The sequence below is a fragment of the Perognathus longimembris genome, chromosome 15 (genome assembly GCF_023159225.1).
Source record: "Perognathus longimembris pacificus isolate PPM17 chromosome 15, ASM2315922v1, whole genome shotgun sequence".
Classification (NCBI taxonomy): domain Eukaryota; kingdom Metazoa; phylum Chordata; class Mammalia; order Rodentia; family Heteromyidae; genus Perognathus; species Perognathus longimembris.
In genome coordinates, this window is record NC_063175.1 from 30291721 (window position 1) to 30310369 (window position 18649).

Consider the following 18649-nt stretch of genomic DNA (forward strand, 5'->3'; position numbering starts at 1 on the left):
TCTGGAAGGGTTTGATATGAGAAGACAAATTTTTAGGTATATATATATATATATAAACAAATTAGATACTATATATAAAACTGACATTAGATTTTAGAAACTACTTAGTAGAGTCACTTTTTTTTTTTTTTTTTTTTTTGCCAGTCATGGGGCTTGAACTTAGGGCCTGGACACTGTCCCTGAGCTCATTTTTGCTCAAGGCTAGTGCTCTGCCACTTTCAGTCACAGTTGCACTTCTGGTTTTCTGATGGTTAATTGGAGAAAACAGTCTCATGGACTTTCCTGCTCAGACTGGCTTTGAACCAAGATCCTCAGATCTTAGCTTCCTGGGTAGCTAGTTACTACAGGTGTGAGCCACCAGCACCGGGCAGAGTCACATTTTAAGTCCATTATATTAGCAGTCAAGCGACCAAAAGAGGTAGGTAGCTTTTCATGTCAAATACATTTCAAACTATAAGATTATGTGTCTTGCTTCTGTAAGGTGAACTGTTGTTCCATGACATTGTTTTCTGAAATTCTCTTACCTGTTGCAGTTGTAGGTAGCTCCTCACTGAATATGATACAATATCAAGTTTCACATTGAATAAGCATGCTTTTAAGACAGGACTATGACAGGAGCATCCTTGTTTTTACCTTGAAGTCAGAGAATGTTGGTCTGATAGAAGGAAAACTTCCCAAGAAGATGAGCAGAAGTAATAATTATTTGTGCTTACAAGTATCACTTAATACTTTTTTCACATGATTTCCAGGTTGCTGTCTAGTAACCTTGTAAAAAGTCTTACATTCATAATCACCTGCCTCAAATTGTCTGCATAAATCCATTTTTGCTGGCCATCCTTATAAGAAGCTCTTTGATTGCCTGTCAAACCAATTTTTCAGAGTATCTGCTTACATGGCTTTCATTGTGGGGCACATGTAAAGTGTGTTTCCTCTGTTACCATATTAGAACATACTTTGGTTTGTTTCTTTCCTTTCAGCTTCAGTGTTAGCAACTCCCTGACATACTTTTTTTGATCTCTGAGGTTCCAGAGCTCCCCAAGATAATATTTCTCATGTGCCAGAAACATTTCTAGACAGAGTATCCCAGATTACTTTACAAAATTCCTTATGGTATTTTAACCATGATTATAGAGAGGTTGGGAGAATGGCAAGTAGAACATAAAAATTAGGGAATTCTGAGCCAATACTAGGTCTCAGATCTTTTAATATTTTTCCTGTGGTGCTTTTTGTGAGTGTTTCCTGAGTTTTTGATAACTGGAGGTTTTTTGGATGGTATTCAGTAAGGAAGGAGGGACAGGACTTAGCTGATAAGCTGCTGCAATGCAAATTATAGGGGAAATTACTTTGAGTCTAAGAACTGAATGTATAGACTGGGGTCATTGATTGCGTAGACTTTAACAGTTAATAGATTGACTTTTGCCTTAGCATTTAGTATAGCAGTTGAATAGAAAGGGCGTTAAGATCTGTGTTTAATGGATGTGAAATAGCAGCTCACTTGTTTTAATTTATATGTCTAATTATAGGGAATTGAGCATATTTCTACACATTTATTGGTTATTTCCTTCTATAAAGTGCATACTTGTATCATGTAACCTATTTTCCTATTGCATGTTATATTACTTTGTACAAGTTACTTATATAATCATGAAACTTCGATAATAGTATTGATAGTCTTAATGACTATTAACGTATTAATAGTCATTAAATTAATCATGAAATTGGTTTTCTAAGTTATGAGTTTTTAAGTAAATCTTTTTTACTTTTTCTCTCTAGGATATGAACGTGATTTCTGATGAAACTGGATTGGAATAATTTCCATAATATTTGTATATTTATATACATATATATATATTTTAAAATTTTGCATTTGACTTAAAGTGCCATGAGAAAATTTGCATATTGCAAGGTGGTTCTAGCCACCTCCTTAATTTGGGTACTCTTGGATATGTTCCTGCTGCTTTACTTCAGTGAGTGCAACAAATGTGATGAGAAAAAGGAACGAGGACTTCCTGCTGGGGATGGTGAGTGATGTTTTGTAAAACAACTATATTTATAAATATATCACTAGTTTTTATTAATTTGAACAATATAATTAACTTTTTAAAATAAATGTGATGATTATACTTCCAACAAATCTACAGTTGGTTCTTCTGTTAAACCTGTTGAGGGCTGGGAATATGGCCTAGTGGCAAGAGTGCTTGCCTCCTACATATGAAGCTCTCGGTTGGATTCCCCAGCACCACATATATGGAAAACGGCCAGAAGGGGCGCTGTGGCTCAGGTTGCAGAATGCTAGCCTTGAGTGGGAATAAGCCAGGGACGGTGCTCAGGCCCTGAGTCCAAGGCCCAGGACTGGCCAAAAAAAAAAAATCTGTTGAGTTAGCTGGGCACTGGTACCTCATATCTAATCCTACCTACTCAGGAGGCTGAGATCTGAGGGTCATGGTTCGAAGCCAGCCTAGACAGAAAAGTCCATGAGAGTCTTATCTCCAATAAGCTACTCAGAAATGGCACTGTGGCTCATGTGGTTGAGTGCTAGCCTTGAGCATAAATAGGCTCAGGAACAGGGCCCAGGACCTGGGTTCAGGGCCCAGGACCTGGGTTCATGCCCCAGGACCAGCAGACACAAGCGCGCACACACACACACCTAAAAACTGTTGAATTGCTCATTTCAATGTGTGTTCAATATTAAATGTACTCAATTTTATGCAAATTATTTTGTATTACCAAATAATGTAGTTGGAATTATTAAAATTGTATAGATTAGACTACTATAATACTGAGTGGAAGATTAAAATTATATTATGAGATCTCAAAGTTTTCTTTTGTTTTTCATGTGCAATCTGGAAAATCCTTTTTTATTAATGCTATATAGATAGCTCCAGTTAGCATTCTTAAAAGGGCTGAAGATCAGGCTATAGAATATGGACCATAATAAAATCATTGTAGTATTACTGAAAACAAGGAAAACATAAAGGTAGTACTGATAATTTTGGAAAATTGAGTTCTAAGCTCCTGATATTCAAGCCAACAAACAATGCTACCTTTTTTCTCTATTTTTTTTTTTTAGTCATAATGAAAATGACTGTGCTATAAGAGGCAGTAATTCAGCTTATTTTGAGCTATGAAGTCTCTATGATTAAAGAGCACACAATCTGGGCACCAGTGGCTCACACCTGTAATCCTAGCTACTCAGGAGGCTGAGATCTGAGGATCATGGTTCAAAGCCAGCTCAGGCTGAAAAGTCACTCGTGAGACTCTTATTTCCAATTAACCACCTGAAAACCAGACATGGTGCTGTGGCTCAAAGTAGTAGAGTGCTAGCCTCAAGCAAAATAGCTCAGGGACAGTACCCAGGCCCTGAGTTCAAGCCCCATGACCAACCAAAAAAACAACCAAAAATATCCTCACATAACTAGCTGGGTGCTGGTGGCTCATACCTGTAATCCTAGCTACTCAGAAGGCTGAGATCTGAATATCTCGGTTCAAAGCCAACTTGGGCAGGAAAGTTTGTGAGACTCTTAACTCCATTTAACCACCAGAAAAATGGCAGTGAAGCTATGGCTCAAAGTAGAATGTTAGCCTTGAACAAAAAAGCTCAGGGACAGTCCCAGCTCTGATTTCCAGCCCCACAACTAACAAAACAAAAAAAAAAAACATGTCTGTATGGCACTTTGCCTGTTTCCCTCTTTTTAGGAATTATATACAGATACTTTTTCTCCAACATAGGTTTTCTTTGCATGTATAGCCATGTTTAAATTTTTCACACTTTCACAAATTAAAAGGGTACTTGGTCTCCCATATTTACAATCTAAAAATAATGAAATACCCCCTTGTCTACTTTTAAAAAGAAAGGACAAATATTCCTATTTACTGGCAAGAAATTTGAATACTGGATATAAACTTTTTCCTTATCTTACTTTGATTCATTGCCATTATGGTGCTCTATTCATTATGGTGCTCTATTCCAAGTGCAAGGGCTCAAAGGGATTTGTAGCATGTGAACATTCACTTGAATAAATGTTTCCAAAACTCAAGTAAGTGCTGGGCAATATGAAATGCTATTAGTTCAGCTGATTAGCAACAGGACAGAATTCCTTTTCAGAAAACTCAGTCCAGAGGCCAAATGAGGACATGCATAGGAGTGGTTGACAAAGACGCAATAGCTATGTGCGTATAATCATATAAAATAATATTTTACGAAATGAATCTCAAGAAAAGGAAATGAGATTAAAAAAAACCCTAAGTCTAATGAAGAAAAAGAATAACTGTAAAATGTCAATTTAACCAATATCACAGAGATGTGCACAGGAACAGAAAGGAAGGAATGCCTTGGAATGCCCACAAAGGAATATACTTCAGCAGAGTATTAGGGTGAAGGGGATACTTTTCAGACTTTATATGAATAATGGAAAATCTGCTTAGCCAAGTAATAGAAGCATGTAAAAGATAAGCAAGGGAGAGTTGATGGATTCAGGAGTTCCAGGCAAGAGCATGTGACAAAGTTTGGAGGTGTCAGAGGCCACATCTTGAATGCAGTAGAACCTTTGGGATGCTAAAGACTTTGAACTTCATCCTGCAGGCTGTAGCATGCCTTTGAAATGTCTTTCAAGGATTTTAAACAAGAATATTAAGTTATTTAATTGATCTGAACCTTTTTTTTTTCTTTTCTTTAAATGTACCAGATTGGGGCTTGAACTCATGACCTAGGTACTGTTCCTTTTTCTGCTCGAGGCTGGTGCTCTATCACTTTAACCAGAGTCTACTACTGACATGTATATGTGTGCTTGTGCACGTGTGTGTGTGTGTTTGTGTGTGAGAGAGAGAGATTAACTGGAGATAAGAGTCTTATGGACTTTCCTGCCTGATCTGGATTGAAACTGTGATCCTCAATCAGCCTGTTGAATAGCTAGGATTACAGACATAAGCAACCAGCACCTGATTGGTATGGATGTTTAGAATAATGTGTTGGGGTCCAGGTAGCTGTTGAACTATAAGAAGATGAAACAGGTAACAGAGACCAACCACTGGAAACTTGCAAATGTTTGGGATGTAGGGACTATAAAATGACACTGGGTCTGGAGAGGAAATACAGATATGAGAAATATTTAAATGATGGGATTTATATATCTCAGCAAGCCTTTGAATAAAAAAGTTTAGTTATCCTCAGGTCTCCTTGATTGGACAGATAAGAGGTGAGGCCCTCAGTGGAGGAGCAGCTTTGAAGAAATTCTGAGTAAGAAAAGCCAAGGAGTAAAGCACTAATGTGAATATGAAATGCTGCTGATGTGTTTGATAATAGTGTCCCTAGTGACCCTCACAAGTGCCATTCAAAAATTAAGGCCATCAGATTTGTTGTACTGAAAGAGATATGCAATTTAGGGAAGCAGAGATATACATGTAGAGGAGGTAATACAAAAGTTAAAAGAATGGAGCCACATTTGGTTCTCTGGGTGCGTATATATTATTTGTGTTGAGGGAAAAGTTTAAAATATAGGGAAAAATGAAAGAAACACTGGAAATAGCAAGTTATCAACATGTAAGACAGTATCATATCAAGATTATAAGAATAGGACAATTTTTAGCCAGATGCTGATGGCTCATGCCTGTAATTCTAGTTACTCAAGAGGCTGAGAATTGAGGATCATAGTTCAAAGCCAGCCTGGGGAGGAAAGTCCATAAGACTCTTATCTCCAATTCAGCACCTAAAAAGCCAGAAATGAAGTTGTGGCTCAAGTGGTAGAGTATTGACCTTGAGCAAAAATCAGCTCAAGCACAATGCCCAGACCCCTGAGTTTAAGCCCCAGGACTGCCACCAAAAAAAGAAAAGAGAGAGAGAGAGAACATGAAGGAAGGAAGGAAGGAAGGAAGGAAGGAAGGAAGGAAGGAAGGAAGGAAGGAAGGAAGGAAGGAAGGAAAGAAGGAAAGAAGGAAGGACTTGAAGAAGATCCTAAGGTTAAAAGAGTTTTGAAAACAGAACTAGTGGCATAGATTTCAAAGAAAACTTGTAAATTTTGTACAAGTACAAAAACAGTAAGTAAAAGAAAAATGGGTTGGAAATGACAGTGTGGCACTAGGAGATAGCATTATTAAGTCCGGAGAAAAGGCTTCTGGAAAAGGTGTGAGATTAGTATGCTCTGAAAGAGATTTAGTTTTGAGTTAAAGACACAGACAGGAGAGGGTGGTTTAGAGGCTTTGTAATAGCCAGGGAACGAAAGTGAGTGAACAGTGGAAGAGGAGGAGTGCTAAAGATGAATAAATAGCTAACGGGACATGGTCTTGAGGGGCAAGATTCCTGATGAGGCTTCATCTTCAACATATGGAGTGGAAGGGAAAAGAAAAGTGATAGGGAAGAGGGACCATTTGAAAAATCTATCTCGATGTATGAAGTTTCAGTGCAGTGGTTGCTGAGGGGGCCTGAGGGGTTGCCTCAGAGCCCTGATGCTTGTGTTCTAGTTCCACTGGTGACAAACTGCTGTGGAGCCTCTGAAGATGTCTTTGTACTGTGGTTGGGGAAAGAAGTATGTTTTATCGTAGCACCAAGGATATGAGTCATTTGTATTAGGATTAGCATTTACATTCTCTAACTAAAAGTCTCTTGATAGAACACATGCCCTCGGATTTTTTTTTATGGCATTTGAACTAAACAGCAAAAACAAAATAAACAAAAAGGAAATAATGAGTAGCTAGTGACTGTAGAGTAGTGTTATAAAGATCTTATTTCTGAACATTCAACTCTGTTGACAAGGTAAAATTTACCTAAACCTCTTCTTTTGTTGTGAATAAAGATGTTGTAGATATAAGTACAATTAGAGTTGTTAATGCTTAATGCCCCTTAAAGATTATTTTTGATGTACTTAACAGTCTTAGAGTATTCTTATTACCTTGTCTTTTATAATACCAGAGGGGTAGGTATCAAATCATTATTTTTTTTTTCCACAGGCCAGGACTGTTTATTGAGGAACAACAGTGAGGGGTACAGACCTTCTGCGGGTTTGGAGGTTGTGCGAGGGGGTAAATTTGGACCAGGCTTATATGGGAGTCTGAGCAAGAAGGCAGTGGTTAATGAAGGGACCACTAGATCTAGTAAGTTGGGGCTTTTCCCCTTTGGCCCACAAAGGGTTGTTTACAGCTGGGCCTAGGTGAGATGTCCTGCCTGCATATCAAAGCAGGTTCCCATGTTGAGGTTCCACCTGATGTCTGTATGGGCCTGAGGCAATAGGGTGGAGGTCAGTCCTTCATATTCCATCTTTGGATACATGGAAAGAATCGATCTAGAGGGGAGAGGCAAGTCCTTCATGTAGGATCTCTGGATACATAAAAAGAATGGGCCAAGAAGGGAGCAACAAGGAATTATGAGAACAAGGCAGATTCCCATCATTTGAAACCCTGAAGGAGTATAAAAAGTTGAGGGACTTCGTGGTCTTTCCTGCTGCGTCGAGGAGTCACTGAGCTGTAGTCTTCAGGGAAGGGCAGCATCTGGTTGCCTGCAGTGCCTTGATGTGCTCCCAGGTAGTGTCCTGAGTGAGGGCTATTATCCTGTTAAAGAGAAACTTGAAAAAGGTGAGATCAGGGAAAAGGCTGACAAGGTGGCAGAACTAGTTGGTAATAATGACATAGGAAAACAAACCCTGGGCACATTTGGAGCATAATCCCAGTTTGGCTTATTACTGGGAAGGAGGAATTTCCATATCACTGGGGATATAGTATGGATAGGAAACAGAAATAGCAGGTAACAAAGGCAAGAATGTAAATTTCTGTCCAGTTAGAAGGTAGACAGGCATGGAAATTAGATGGGCAAGCCTGTTATTTCCCTGGATCTCCCTGCTCTGGTTAATTTTGAAAGGGCAAGCACAAAGTGGCTCCACTTAGGATGTGACACCAGGATGTGACCCTTGCTCCTCTCTGAAAGCATAGGTCCTGGCCATCCCAGAGGACCATGCAGAGATAATCACAGGCAGGAGAAGAAGGTTCATAAGGAGGTTTATTAGTGGGGCCGTAGTCCCCACGGGAGAGGGAGCTACTTGGCGTCTGCACCTTATCCAGGTGGCAGCTTCTCTTTCTGGGGGTAAAGGGAAAGGTAGGTAGTGAGTAGGAGTGGCTCATTAGGTATGGGTGGATCTGGAGGCTAGTGGGAGGAGCTGAGGACCTGAGGCTAGGGAAATGCTAACATTCCCCCATTTGTTGTTTATTAATAACAGAGGAGGGGTACCAGGCTGGGAGTGGTTGTTTCTTCTGGAGCTACTTCCTGCTGTAAAGGGACAAAGTAGTCAGGGGTCCCTGATTTGTCATTTGGCCTGGTACTGTCCAAGAAGTATTTGTTTGACAGTTTGGTTGGTTAAAAGTCCTCATCATTTCCACAAGAATGGTTATCAGGGCCAATGGGTATCATGATCTCCTCTGGCTACCTCTTGCAGCTTGGGCACATCAAGGAGTCACTGGGGCTGGGGTCTTCAGGGTCTAGATCTGTGCTGGGCACAGCAGTGTAGTAAGAGGATGGCCTTGAACTGCAAGTTCCCGGGTGGCGTCCTGGGTGAGGGATGTCCTGTTAAAAGAGACTTTTGGAAAGGTCAGGCAAAAGGCTGACAAGTTCACAGGACCAGTTAACATGAACGATATGGGAGAACACACCCTGGGCACAAGCCAGAAAAGTTCCATTTGGAACATACACCCAATTGTGGCCCATTACAAGGAAGGAGGAATAACTGGACTGGGGGCAGGAAGGAAGTGTTTAGGGATAGTAGACTGGTTGGGAGTAACCAGTCAGAAGCTAATATATATATATATATATATATATATATATATATATATATATATATATGTACACACACACACACACAAATAGCAAGTAACAAAGACAAGAATGCAAGTTTCTGTCCAGATGGAAAATGGACAGGTATGGACATTAGGCGGGTAAACACTATTCCTCTTGATCTCCTGGCTCTGATTAATTTTGAAAGGGCAAGTTTAAATTGACTCCATTTAAGATGAGACTTCATCTCCTCTTACTCCTCTCCATGGTTCCTCATTGTCGTGAAGGTCTAGGTGCTCCTTGCTTGGATACCTTGTCCCAGTTGGCATTCACGGGGTTTGAACTCAAGCCTGGGCACTGTCCCTGAGCACTTGTGCTCGAGGCTAGTGCTCTACCACTTGAGCCACAGTGTCGCTTTCAGCATTTGGCTGGTTCTTTTGAGCCAAGCTTCCAGTCTGGCTCTTTGCTGGTTAGTTGGGAGATGGAGTTTTAGAGGGATATTTTGTTGTTGTTGTTGCCTTGGAGTCTGGTGATAAAGAGTCAGGATTGCCTCCATGCTGTTCACTGTGACTCCACCCACAGGCTGCAAAGATCAGTTTAATACGAGACTTAAAAGTTACTCCAAAGCAGGTAATTTTGAAACCATGATGCTAGTTTTTACATGTTTTACAGACAGTTGTGCACAAGCTTTGGGGCGTGCTTAGAATTTTTTTTAATTGGCCATGTAGGTTTTCTGGAATTCCAGTGGAAAAGTGATATTATTTTGCTCATATTTTAGAACCACATGGTCAGTTAGAAAACAAAAACTTTTACAAAAATTTTCACAGATTATCCGGCGAGGAAATGGAGAAGCCACATTTTGAGAAACCAGTTCAGCTCCAATGGGGAGCTGAAATGGGATGCTATGACCAGAGAAGGTCCTGGAGATGGGAGACAGGACAAAGAACACAGACACGTAGCACGGCATAATGGCAGCGGAGCTCGTCAGAGCCTTAGCAGGCTCACAGCAAGACATCTTCACCTTCCAGCATTTGAATTGCAAGGCACATTTGAATTGCAAGGCCACATTTACAGAGTTTAGGGTGGGGGGGCAGGGGTTACTGGGAGTTTGAGTCTCCACATCCCTGCCTAGCCTCAAGGAATTTGGCACGCCCACTACCTGGGGGATGGGTGGGACTCCACCTCCAAGAGTTTTTGGAACCTTGATGGAACAAAGATGGCGCTTGCTAAAATCAATTCTGTTGTCCACCACGTGGTCAATGCTAGAGAAAACTTAGGATTTAGCCAACAACAAGCAGAACTTAACTGAAACTCCAAGCTTAACAAACATCAATACAAGAACAGAAAACCTTTTTTTGTGTCTTTCAAAGCAGATGTTAAACAAATATTGGTACCTTTGGAAGCTAGTACCAGCCCATCCTATCACAGGCAGGCAGAGAGAGAGAGAGAACTCCATCTGCCCGAGCACTCATAGAAGTTATGTAAGTCCTGTAAAATATTCCAAATTTGTAAGATTGGGCTCAAACTTGAGCAGCTTTTAGATTGTGCCCCTCCCATGGTAAGTGATTAGCGGAGCTGAGGAGTTAAATACCAAGCATCCTCCGTATTACTCTGGTCAGCTGAAATATAGGAGACAATCAGCAATGAGGTCGTCACCCCAGTTTCTGTGTCCTGGACCGAGCGTGGAGTGTGGCCCTGAAGCCATGGCCCTGTGGCCCTATGCTACGGTTGCCTGGAGTGGGGCTCGGAACTTGGCGCCAAGATTTTTAGTGTGGCCCTGAAGCCACAGCCCTGTGGCCCTACGGAAAATCGGATCCGAGCCCCCGGGTTAGATGATCACTTACCCTGGGTGTAAGGGCAAATTTGTAGATTGTCGTGGTGGATGGAAGTAGAGCACTCAGTCTGGAGAAGTTACCTCGGTGATCCTCTGGGTAGGCTTAGGACAGCAGAATAAGTCCCTGGGGCAGCTTGGACCCCCCCAGAAATGGGGGAGCAAATCCACTGGGGAACCTATCCCAGGTTCGGCACCAATGAAAGTGTAGGTCCCAGAGGACCATGCAGAGATAATCACAGACAGGAGGAGAAGGTTCATAAGGAGGTTTATTAGTGGGACCATAGTTCCCACGGGAGAGGTGTTGGGGTTTGGACACCCCCTTTCTCCCCCCACGGGGAGAATGGTAACCACAAACTCTATGAAAGAGCACTCAGCCTGGCCCTCTGCCAGCGGAAGGCCAAAGGCGTGCTCACATGGGCAAGCGCTAAGTTGAGGAAGGGTTGCTGAAGCTTCCCCTCCCCCCATTCCCCCCACATGTTACCAAGGGCGGAGGCGAAAAGGAAGGCATCAGGGACACGCTGCGGTGGTGGGAAGCGTCTCAAAGACTTTAATATGGAAGGGCACTTATATAGAAGTAATGGTGGGAAAGAAAGGGGGCTGGCCAAAGGGCCAGTCATAGGCTAGGGGTCACGTTCATCAAGTGACATCACGAAACTTCCCTTTGTGGGCGGGACAACCCCATCATGGTGGCACGCACGTGTTCACCTCCCAAGGGGTGGAGGCCAGAAGGTGGGAGGGACTTCCATTGTCCCAAGGCTGGTGGGAGGGCAGCCTTTCCCAGGCCATAATAATCCCCAACAGAGAGGGAGCTACATGGCGTCTGCACCTTATCCAGGTGGCAGCTTCGGTATCAAATAATTATAAATCGTATTTTTATACTAGAGATGATCTGAAACAATCAGAATAACAAGACTAGTATAGGTTATGGCCTGGAAAATTTTTTATTACTACTCTTGTAGGGTTTTCCAGATTTAGCAAATTTATCCAATTTATGACTTAGATATTACATAGAATATGTAGTATTTTTACAGGTGCAACTTTAGGAATTGATTATCATGCTACCAATGCACTTGATTTTCAGGTCATTGAAATGTTTATATATTAGAAATTATTTCAGCGGTCAAAAACATTAAACATTGAGAACAGAGTTTACAGAAAGAATTTCAGTGAATAAAATTGAAAATATTAGTATGTAGGAATGGGAATTTTTTCTGCCAAAAGCCATTTATAATATATTTATAACATAATTTGTGGTCCATACAAAATTATCAATACAGGTAGATGGCTATTGGCAGCAGACAGGAAGCATTTGAGAAGTACATGTGTCTGTCTCATTATGTACCAGTGATTTCACAGGCTTTGTATAAATGTTCCCCACCCTCCTATAAAGGCTTTCAGAAATGCTCAGAAATTGTCTTAAGTATTTTAGCATTTTATGAAGTGAACAGGGGTTGAAATTGGCAAAGATATTGAAGTAGCAGTGTTACCAATAAGTTTAGTTATAGATCATATTTTGGTATTTAAAAATGAGACACCATGATGCACTTCATAATATCATGCTTGTGTTATACAATACTTACGTGGCACTGTGAAAGCAAAAACATTCCATTTACTGTAAGCAACATTCCAATTTCAGAGACATCAAGACATGGAAAGAATGTTTCAGAATAGGGTAAATATAATAAGTAAAGGTAACAGTTGTGTAATAAGGTAAGAAACTGTGGAAGAAACTATCTTTGCCTCTATTGTAGTAGTTTTTTTCCAAACTAAGTTGTAACTTTGTTCTGCTGCTGGGAGAAAAATACAAATTAGAAATTTAAAAAGCTTCTTAAAGTACATTGATTTGTTAAAGTACATGCATTAAAGTATGTCATGTTGTTTGTGTATGTTGGTTTTACTTTCAGGCTTTCAGCATAGATCTATAATTTTCTTTGTTATTAAGTTTACTAAAACATGAGAATTCTCCATTGTCGTGTAAATGGAGCTTAAGTGAAGCATATGATAAAGTAATTTTATTTTCACATAATACTTTGGAACAATGCTTATTAGCTTTCCATCACTGTGACAGAAATACCTAAGATAAACCATCCATTGCTTCTGAGTGTATAGTGAGACAGTGCATATTGGGAATGTGAAGTGTAGGAAGCTACTTGCCTCATGTTGGCCAAGAAGCAAAGAGAGAAGAGTGGAGTCTCAGGGTCCTAATATCTACTTAAGGTGAGAAAACTTTAGGCCTGAGAGATTCTATCTTCTGTCAATAATTCTATAGGCTGAGGACCAAATCTTTAACATATGGGTGTTGAGAAAGACACTTATCTAAACTATAATAGATGCCTTTGAGTCTCTCTTACCAAATCAATTTGATTCTTAGAATTATTGTGTAAAATTTTTTGCCAAGATTTTTTCAGTATGTGAAAAGCCATTCTGAAATTAATACTTAAAAATTTTGTTGATTATTTTAAAATCTTAGTTTATTAATAGTTAAAATGTATTCAATAGCCATGTGCATTTTATCAGTCTTCTTTGCCTAGGAAAATTAGTTTACAACAATTCTTTATTAGAGATTTATGATAGTCTATTTATACAGTAGTTGTATAACTTTATGACAAATAATCATTTCTGAATGTGGCTCGGATTTTCATGTGTGCCATTAGGTTAGAGTATATAAGGTAAGTTCTATATTAGAATTTCAGATTATTAAATATCAGATAATCAAGCTTAAAAAGTACTTATAGTAGTAACCTGCTTCTTTTATTTTATTTTGGTTTGGGTTTGGGGGTGGTGGTTGTTACTGCTTTTGTTTTTGTGCTGGTATGGGGACTTGAACTCGGGCTTTGCACTGTTGCTTGGCTTTTTCACTCAAGGCTGGGGCTCTACCACTTAATTTTTGCCAGGTAATTGGAAAATAAGAGTCTCATGGACTTTTCTGCCTAATCTCACTTCAAAACTCAGATCTCCCAGCCTTTAATCCTCAGATCTCAGCCTTCTGGGTAGCTAGGATTACAGGTATGAGCAACCAGTGCTTGGCTAGTGTTTTTGTTTGTTTGTTAGTTTTTTGCTGGTCCTGAGACTTGCACTTAGTGCCTGGGTGCTGTCCCTGAGCCTCTCTGAGCCACAGTGCCACTTCCAGCCTTTTCTGAGTAGTTTACTGGAGATAAGCATCTCACAGACTTTCCTGCCTGGGCTGACTTTGAACCCTAATCTTCAGATCTCAGCCTCCTGAGTAGCTGAGATTACAGGTGTGAACCACTGGCGCCCAGCTTGTTTTGTTTTGAGATAGGGTTTCTCACTAATGTAGGCCAACAATAATAGGGCAGATTTCAAGTTTTGATCATGTAGTTTAACTCCCATCATCTAACTTCAAGAGTTATATCAACTCATGAGTTGGAGACCTTACTTGGCTCAAGGGGTCAATCATTTGCTAGGCAACCCCTGGGTTTAATCCCCAGTTCTAAAAATTAACACCTGTCAATTCATGGCTAATTCTGTGGTATGGAAACCCCTCCCTTTCTTCCTTCCTCCCTTCCTCCTTCCCTTCCTCCCTCCCTCCTTCCCTTCCTCTCTCCCTCCCTCCCTCCCTCCCCCCCTTACTTCCTTCCTTACTTTTTTTTTTTTTTAAACATTCTCTTTTTATTGTTGCTGTTGAGGAAAAAGAAATTGGATATCTTTTTTTTTTTTAGTTTCCCTGTCAGGATTTGACTCCCTTTTAATGTTTCGTGTGTGTGTGCATGCATGTATGTGTGTGCAGGCATGCACCAATCCTGGAACTCAGGGTCTGGGCACTGTCCTTGAGCTTTTGTTCTCAAGGCTAGGGCTCTACAACTTGAGCCACCCCTCTCCTTCTAGTTTTTTTTTTTTTTTTAGTTAGGGATAAGAGTTTCATGGACTTTCCTTGTCTGGGCTGGCTTTGAACTGTGATCTTCAGATCTGAGTTTCCCAAGTAGCTAGAATTCCAGGCATGAGCTACTGGTACCTGGCTCCATTTAATGTTTTTTTACACTCCTATCTTTTCTGTTTCCTGTGAACTAGTAGTTTGATCCAGGAGCCTACCCAGTGTTAGGATCTTTTGTTTGTCTCTAGTATAAACACATTGTAGATGCTGTTTTTATGAATTTAGTACTCTTAATTTGAAAGTTGAGCCATATAAAACATTTTTATTTTAATTTTTCTTTAAAGTATCATACTCTAAAATAAGACACAGATAACAGAAGAATATTTATAATCAGGGCTGGAATTTGGCTCTGGTTATTGAAGGCACAGTTTTAACTCATGTTACTGAGTAGACATACTAATTGCTGTGAAATTAATGTTAAGTTTACTCTTTATTCTTAGTTCTAGAGCCAGTACAGAAGCCTCATGAAGGTCCTGGAGAAATGGGGAAGCCAGTCGTCATTCCCAAAGAGGATCAAGAAAAAATGAAAGAGATGTTTAAAATCAATCAGTTCAATTTAATGGCAAGTGAGATGATTGCACTCAACAGATCCTTACCAGATGTTAGGTTAGAAGGGTAAGTACTTGGTGTTACCTTGGCCGTATGTGAATGGAAAGTATATTCAGCTTTCCGAATAAATTTCACTTAAAAACAGTAAAATGTAAGCCAGAAGTGGAGCTGTGGCTCAAGCAGTAGAGTGCTAGCATTGAGCACAAAAGCTCGGAGCAGCACCTAGGCCCTGAGTTCAGGCTTTGAGTTCAAGCCCTAGAATGGGCTCATGCACACACACATACACATAGTATCTGTTTTTAAAGCAGTGTTATTTTACTAAGTTACTACTTATTGTACTTAAAGCAAAATTAAATGCTGATAAGTAATACCTCCAGATATTACTGATGTAATAACTATTTCAGGAATTTGGAACATAATTGTTTACCTTAATATATTAGTAGGGGGTTCAAAACATTGTTGTCAGAATATTTTTACAAAATGATTCCATTTAAATTTTTACAAAAAGCTTCCATTTTTAATAACTTTTAGCAGTTAAATATATGTATAGCTTACTGATATGTATGTATATATATACATATATATACAAATATATGTATAGCTTACAGGTGTGTATACCTGTGTAATAATGATCCACACTAAACAAAATGTTTCTCTCACCCCTGAAGTTTTTCTTTCCTGTTATTGCTCCTACAGGTAACCATTGTTTTACCTCTCTAAGTACAGATTGTCTTTGCCTTAAGTTTCTGTAACTGGGTCCATGTATTCTTTTATGTCTTTGAGATTCATATTATTGTATATGTCAGCCATTTTTTTACAATGCAAATTATTGGTTTTATCAGTATACCTCAATTTATTCATATTGGTAGACTTTTAATGTGTTCCCCCCCCCTTTTTTTACTGTGATAAGTAAAGCATGCCTTTTAGAGGACTTAAACTCTCACTTCTACTTGATGTATATTGGGGAAAGGAGAATAGCTTATGCATTTATATAGTTTCAGCATGTGCTACAAAACATGTTTTCCATAGTGTTGTATCAATAAACATTCATATGAGCAATTTACAAGGTCTAGTTGCTCTGTGTGAAGAAGGTAACACAGGTATCTGAACTGGAGGGTAACAGGTACAATTAAAAACAAAGGGAGTTGTGCAGAAAACAAATGGATTAATCAAGTGAGCACTTAAGTATATTTTTTCTGCTGGAAACATTTGCTGTGTTGTTCCCATTAATGCTGGCAGCCAGACTTTCCTCTTCCTAGCAAGAAATTGGAGAGTATTTGTCAGCTAAAGTGAACTAGTTGTAGAGAAAAGGCCCTACAGACATTGAATATTAGCTTAACTAATCACCTTTGTGAAAACATATAACTGATATCTGTTCATGATTTAGATATGGGGCTTCCATTTTTAAGAGATAAAGCAATATGAGCAATAGTCTCAGCAAAATAGAAAACATACACCGAAAGAACTAGAAAGAGTAGAAATAGAGAAATAAGAGAGAAATGAATATGTGTATTAATGTAGTTCTGAATGTCTAGTTTAGCAAAGACTAATCAATCTACTATGTTATCTAATAAATAGTTCCAAACTACCAGATGCTTCTATAAATCAAAATAACTAGCATGATCATAAGGAATTGTAAAATGATTTGAACACTTCCTGGCATGTAGACTTCTATTTGGGGAGTGATCTCTGTATCATAGGGTGAGTCTCAGGGGAAAATAACTCCAATGGGCTTTTCCAGCCTCACTCATTTTTTTTTTTTGGTGCTCACAGCCTGATTTGTACAGTGGATTCACAACTATATGTTGAACAAGAAACACAGGTGAGTCTTAAACTGTCTTCACACGAAGTTGGGCAAAACTGACCAGCATCTACTTTTTTAGACCAGTCTTCCAAGATGTAAGGACAATTAATTTGCAGTCACCCCTAATGTGTGACTTGTTCAACTTCTAGACTCCAGAAAAGCCTTGCTTTTCTATTCTAGGGGCATGAGCTTATATCCAGATCATCCTATTTGCCAGGAACCTTTACTGTCTTATAGGTCTCAAGGGACATATTTCCTGATGCAAACGAGAGGAAAGAAGACATTGTCCCACCATTAAAAGAAGTAGCAGTCATTTAATTGAGCCTGTGTAGTTTTAAGAAAGGAGGTTCAAAAAAATCCCAAGTTCTTTCATCTTATACAATTTTTCTTAACATTTAAAAAGTAGTAATAATTATGTGTCCAGCATCATATACATTATCATATTTAAACAGTTGAGTAAAGCAGAAGTAGTTTGTCTAGTTTACTGATTGGAAAACTTGGACCTAGATTAAATGATTTGTTTGAAGTCTGTATGGTAAATGACCCAAATGAAGTTTGTTCCTGGTCTTGATGACAAAACATGTGCTCTTAATCATTGTACTTTGTTATCGCTTTTATGGTAATATCAGCTGATCTTAATCTAAATGAAAGTACATAGGAAAAATTTTGCAACTTTGCCAGTCAGTATTTGACTAGAGGCCAGATTTCTTATGAAATACTGAAATGTCATTGGTAAAACTAATGACAGCTTAAATTTAGTAGATGACAAAGAATACATGGAAAATTGCCTGGCTAGTGGCTCATACCTGTAATCCTAGCTACTTGAGGTGGAGATCAAGGGATTAAAGCCAGTCCAATCAGAAATGTCCATAAGACTCTTCAAGTAACTACCAAAAAGCTAGAAGTAGAGCTGTACCTCAAGAGGTAGAGAGCTAACCTTGATCTTAAAAGCTCAGGGTCATTGTCCAGTCCTTGAGTTCCAGCCCCTGGACTCCATACACAACACACACACACACACACACACACACACACACACACACACACACACACACGAAAATCTTCCCTCTGAGTTAAGATTATGGATGGGATATGTATATATTCATTGGATATGTGTATATTCTGAAACTTCTTGAAAATTCTTTTCTGGGTTATGATTTTGCTACTTATTTTGCTACCTATTTTGTGTTAGTTACTCCCTTACTCAAACCTTAGTTTCCTTATTTGTAAAATTGGGAAAATAATACCTTTGTCTTAAGGTATTGATAGTATAAATGGAATAATGTGAAACCCTTAATATAAAACAATTAAAAACTAGTCAGCAAGACCTTTTTACACTGAGAGTTTTAGACCTTTTCAGTGCCATGAGTGTTAAGAACTCTGATGTTTAACAATTGAAAAATAATAGTAGTAGTAAATACCAGGCAACTTGTGTTACTCTACATTCCTGAATCCTTAGGTATTTGTGAGGCTTGCCCTATCTGAGATAAATGGGCAATATCTTATGCAAGCATTAATAATCTCTTTATTTCCAGAAACAACACAGTAATGTTACTGAGGTAGTCACTCAAATGCTCAGATCACCTAGTTAATTTCCTGCATCAGTAATCCTTTCATTCTCTTACAGTGTTTATTATGTAAGCTTTTACTTAGTATTGTACCTAAGAGCAGAAATTAAACCATAGGCATTTTCACTTGTTCAAAAATCAATAAATCTTCTCCTGCTGTACTACAATGTGCAACTTACTCCCATTACATGGCAATATCCACTTATCCTTTATCAGGATGAATCTGAGTTTAAGATTAGTGGCAAATGCATAG

The 18649-nt window shown here is 39.2% G+C and overlaps 1 protein-coding gene across 1 annotated transcript in view; it reads left to right on the forward strand.

The window, feature by feature from the left end:
* The first annotated feature begins 1772 nt into the window (after positions 1-1772).
* The window catches only part of Galnt1 (polypeptide N-acetylgalactosaminyltransferase 1), a 51397-nt gene continuing 34520 nt past the window's right edge, over positions 1773-18649 (forward strand). The window contains exons 1-2 of the mRNA XM_048363733.1: positions 1773-2021; positions 14919-15093. Coding sequence (XP_048219690.1) covers positions 1883-2021; positions 14919-15093 — 314 coding nt within the window. The 5' untranslated portion in view covers positions 1773-1882. The remainder of the gene's footprint in view (positions 2022-14918; positions 15094-18649) is intronic.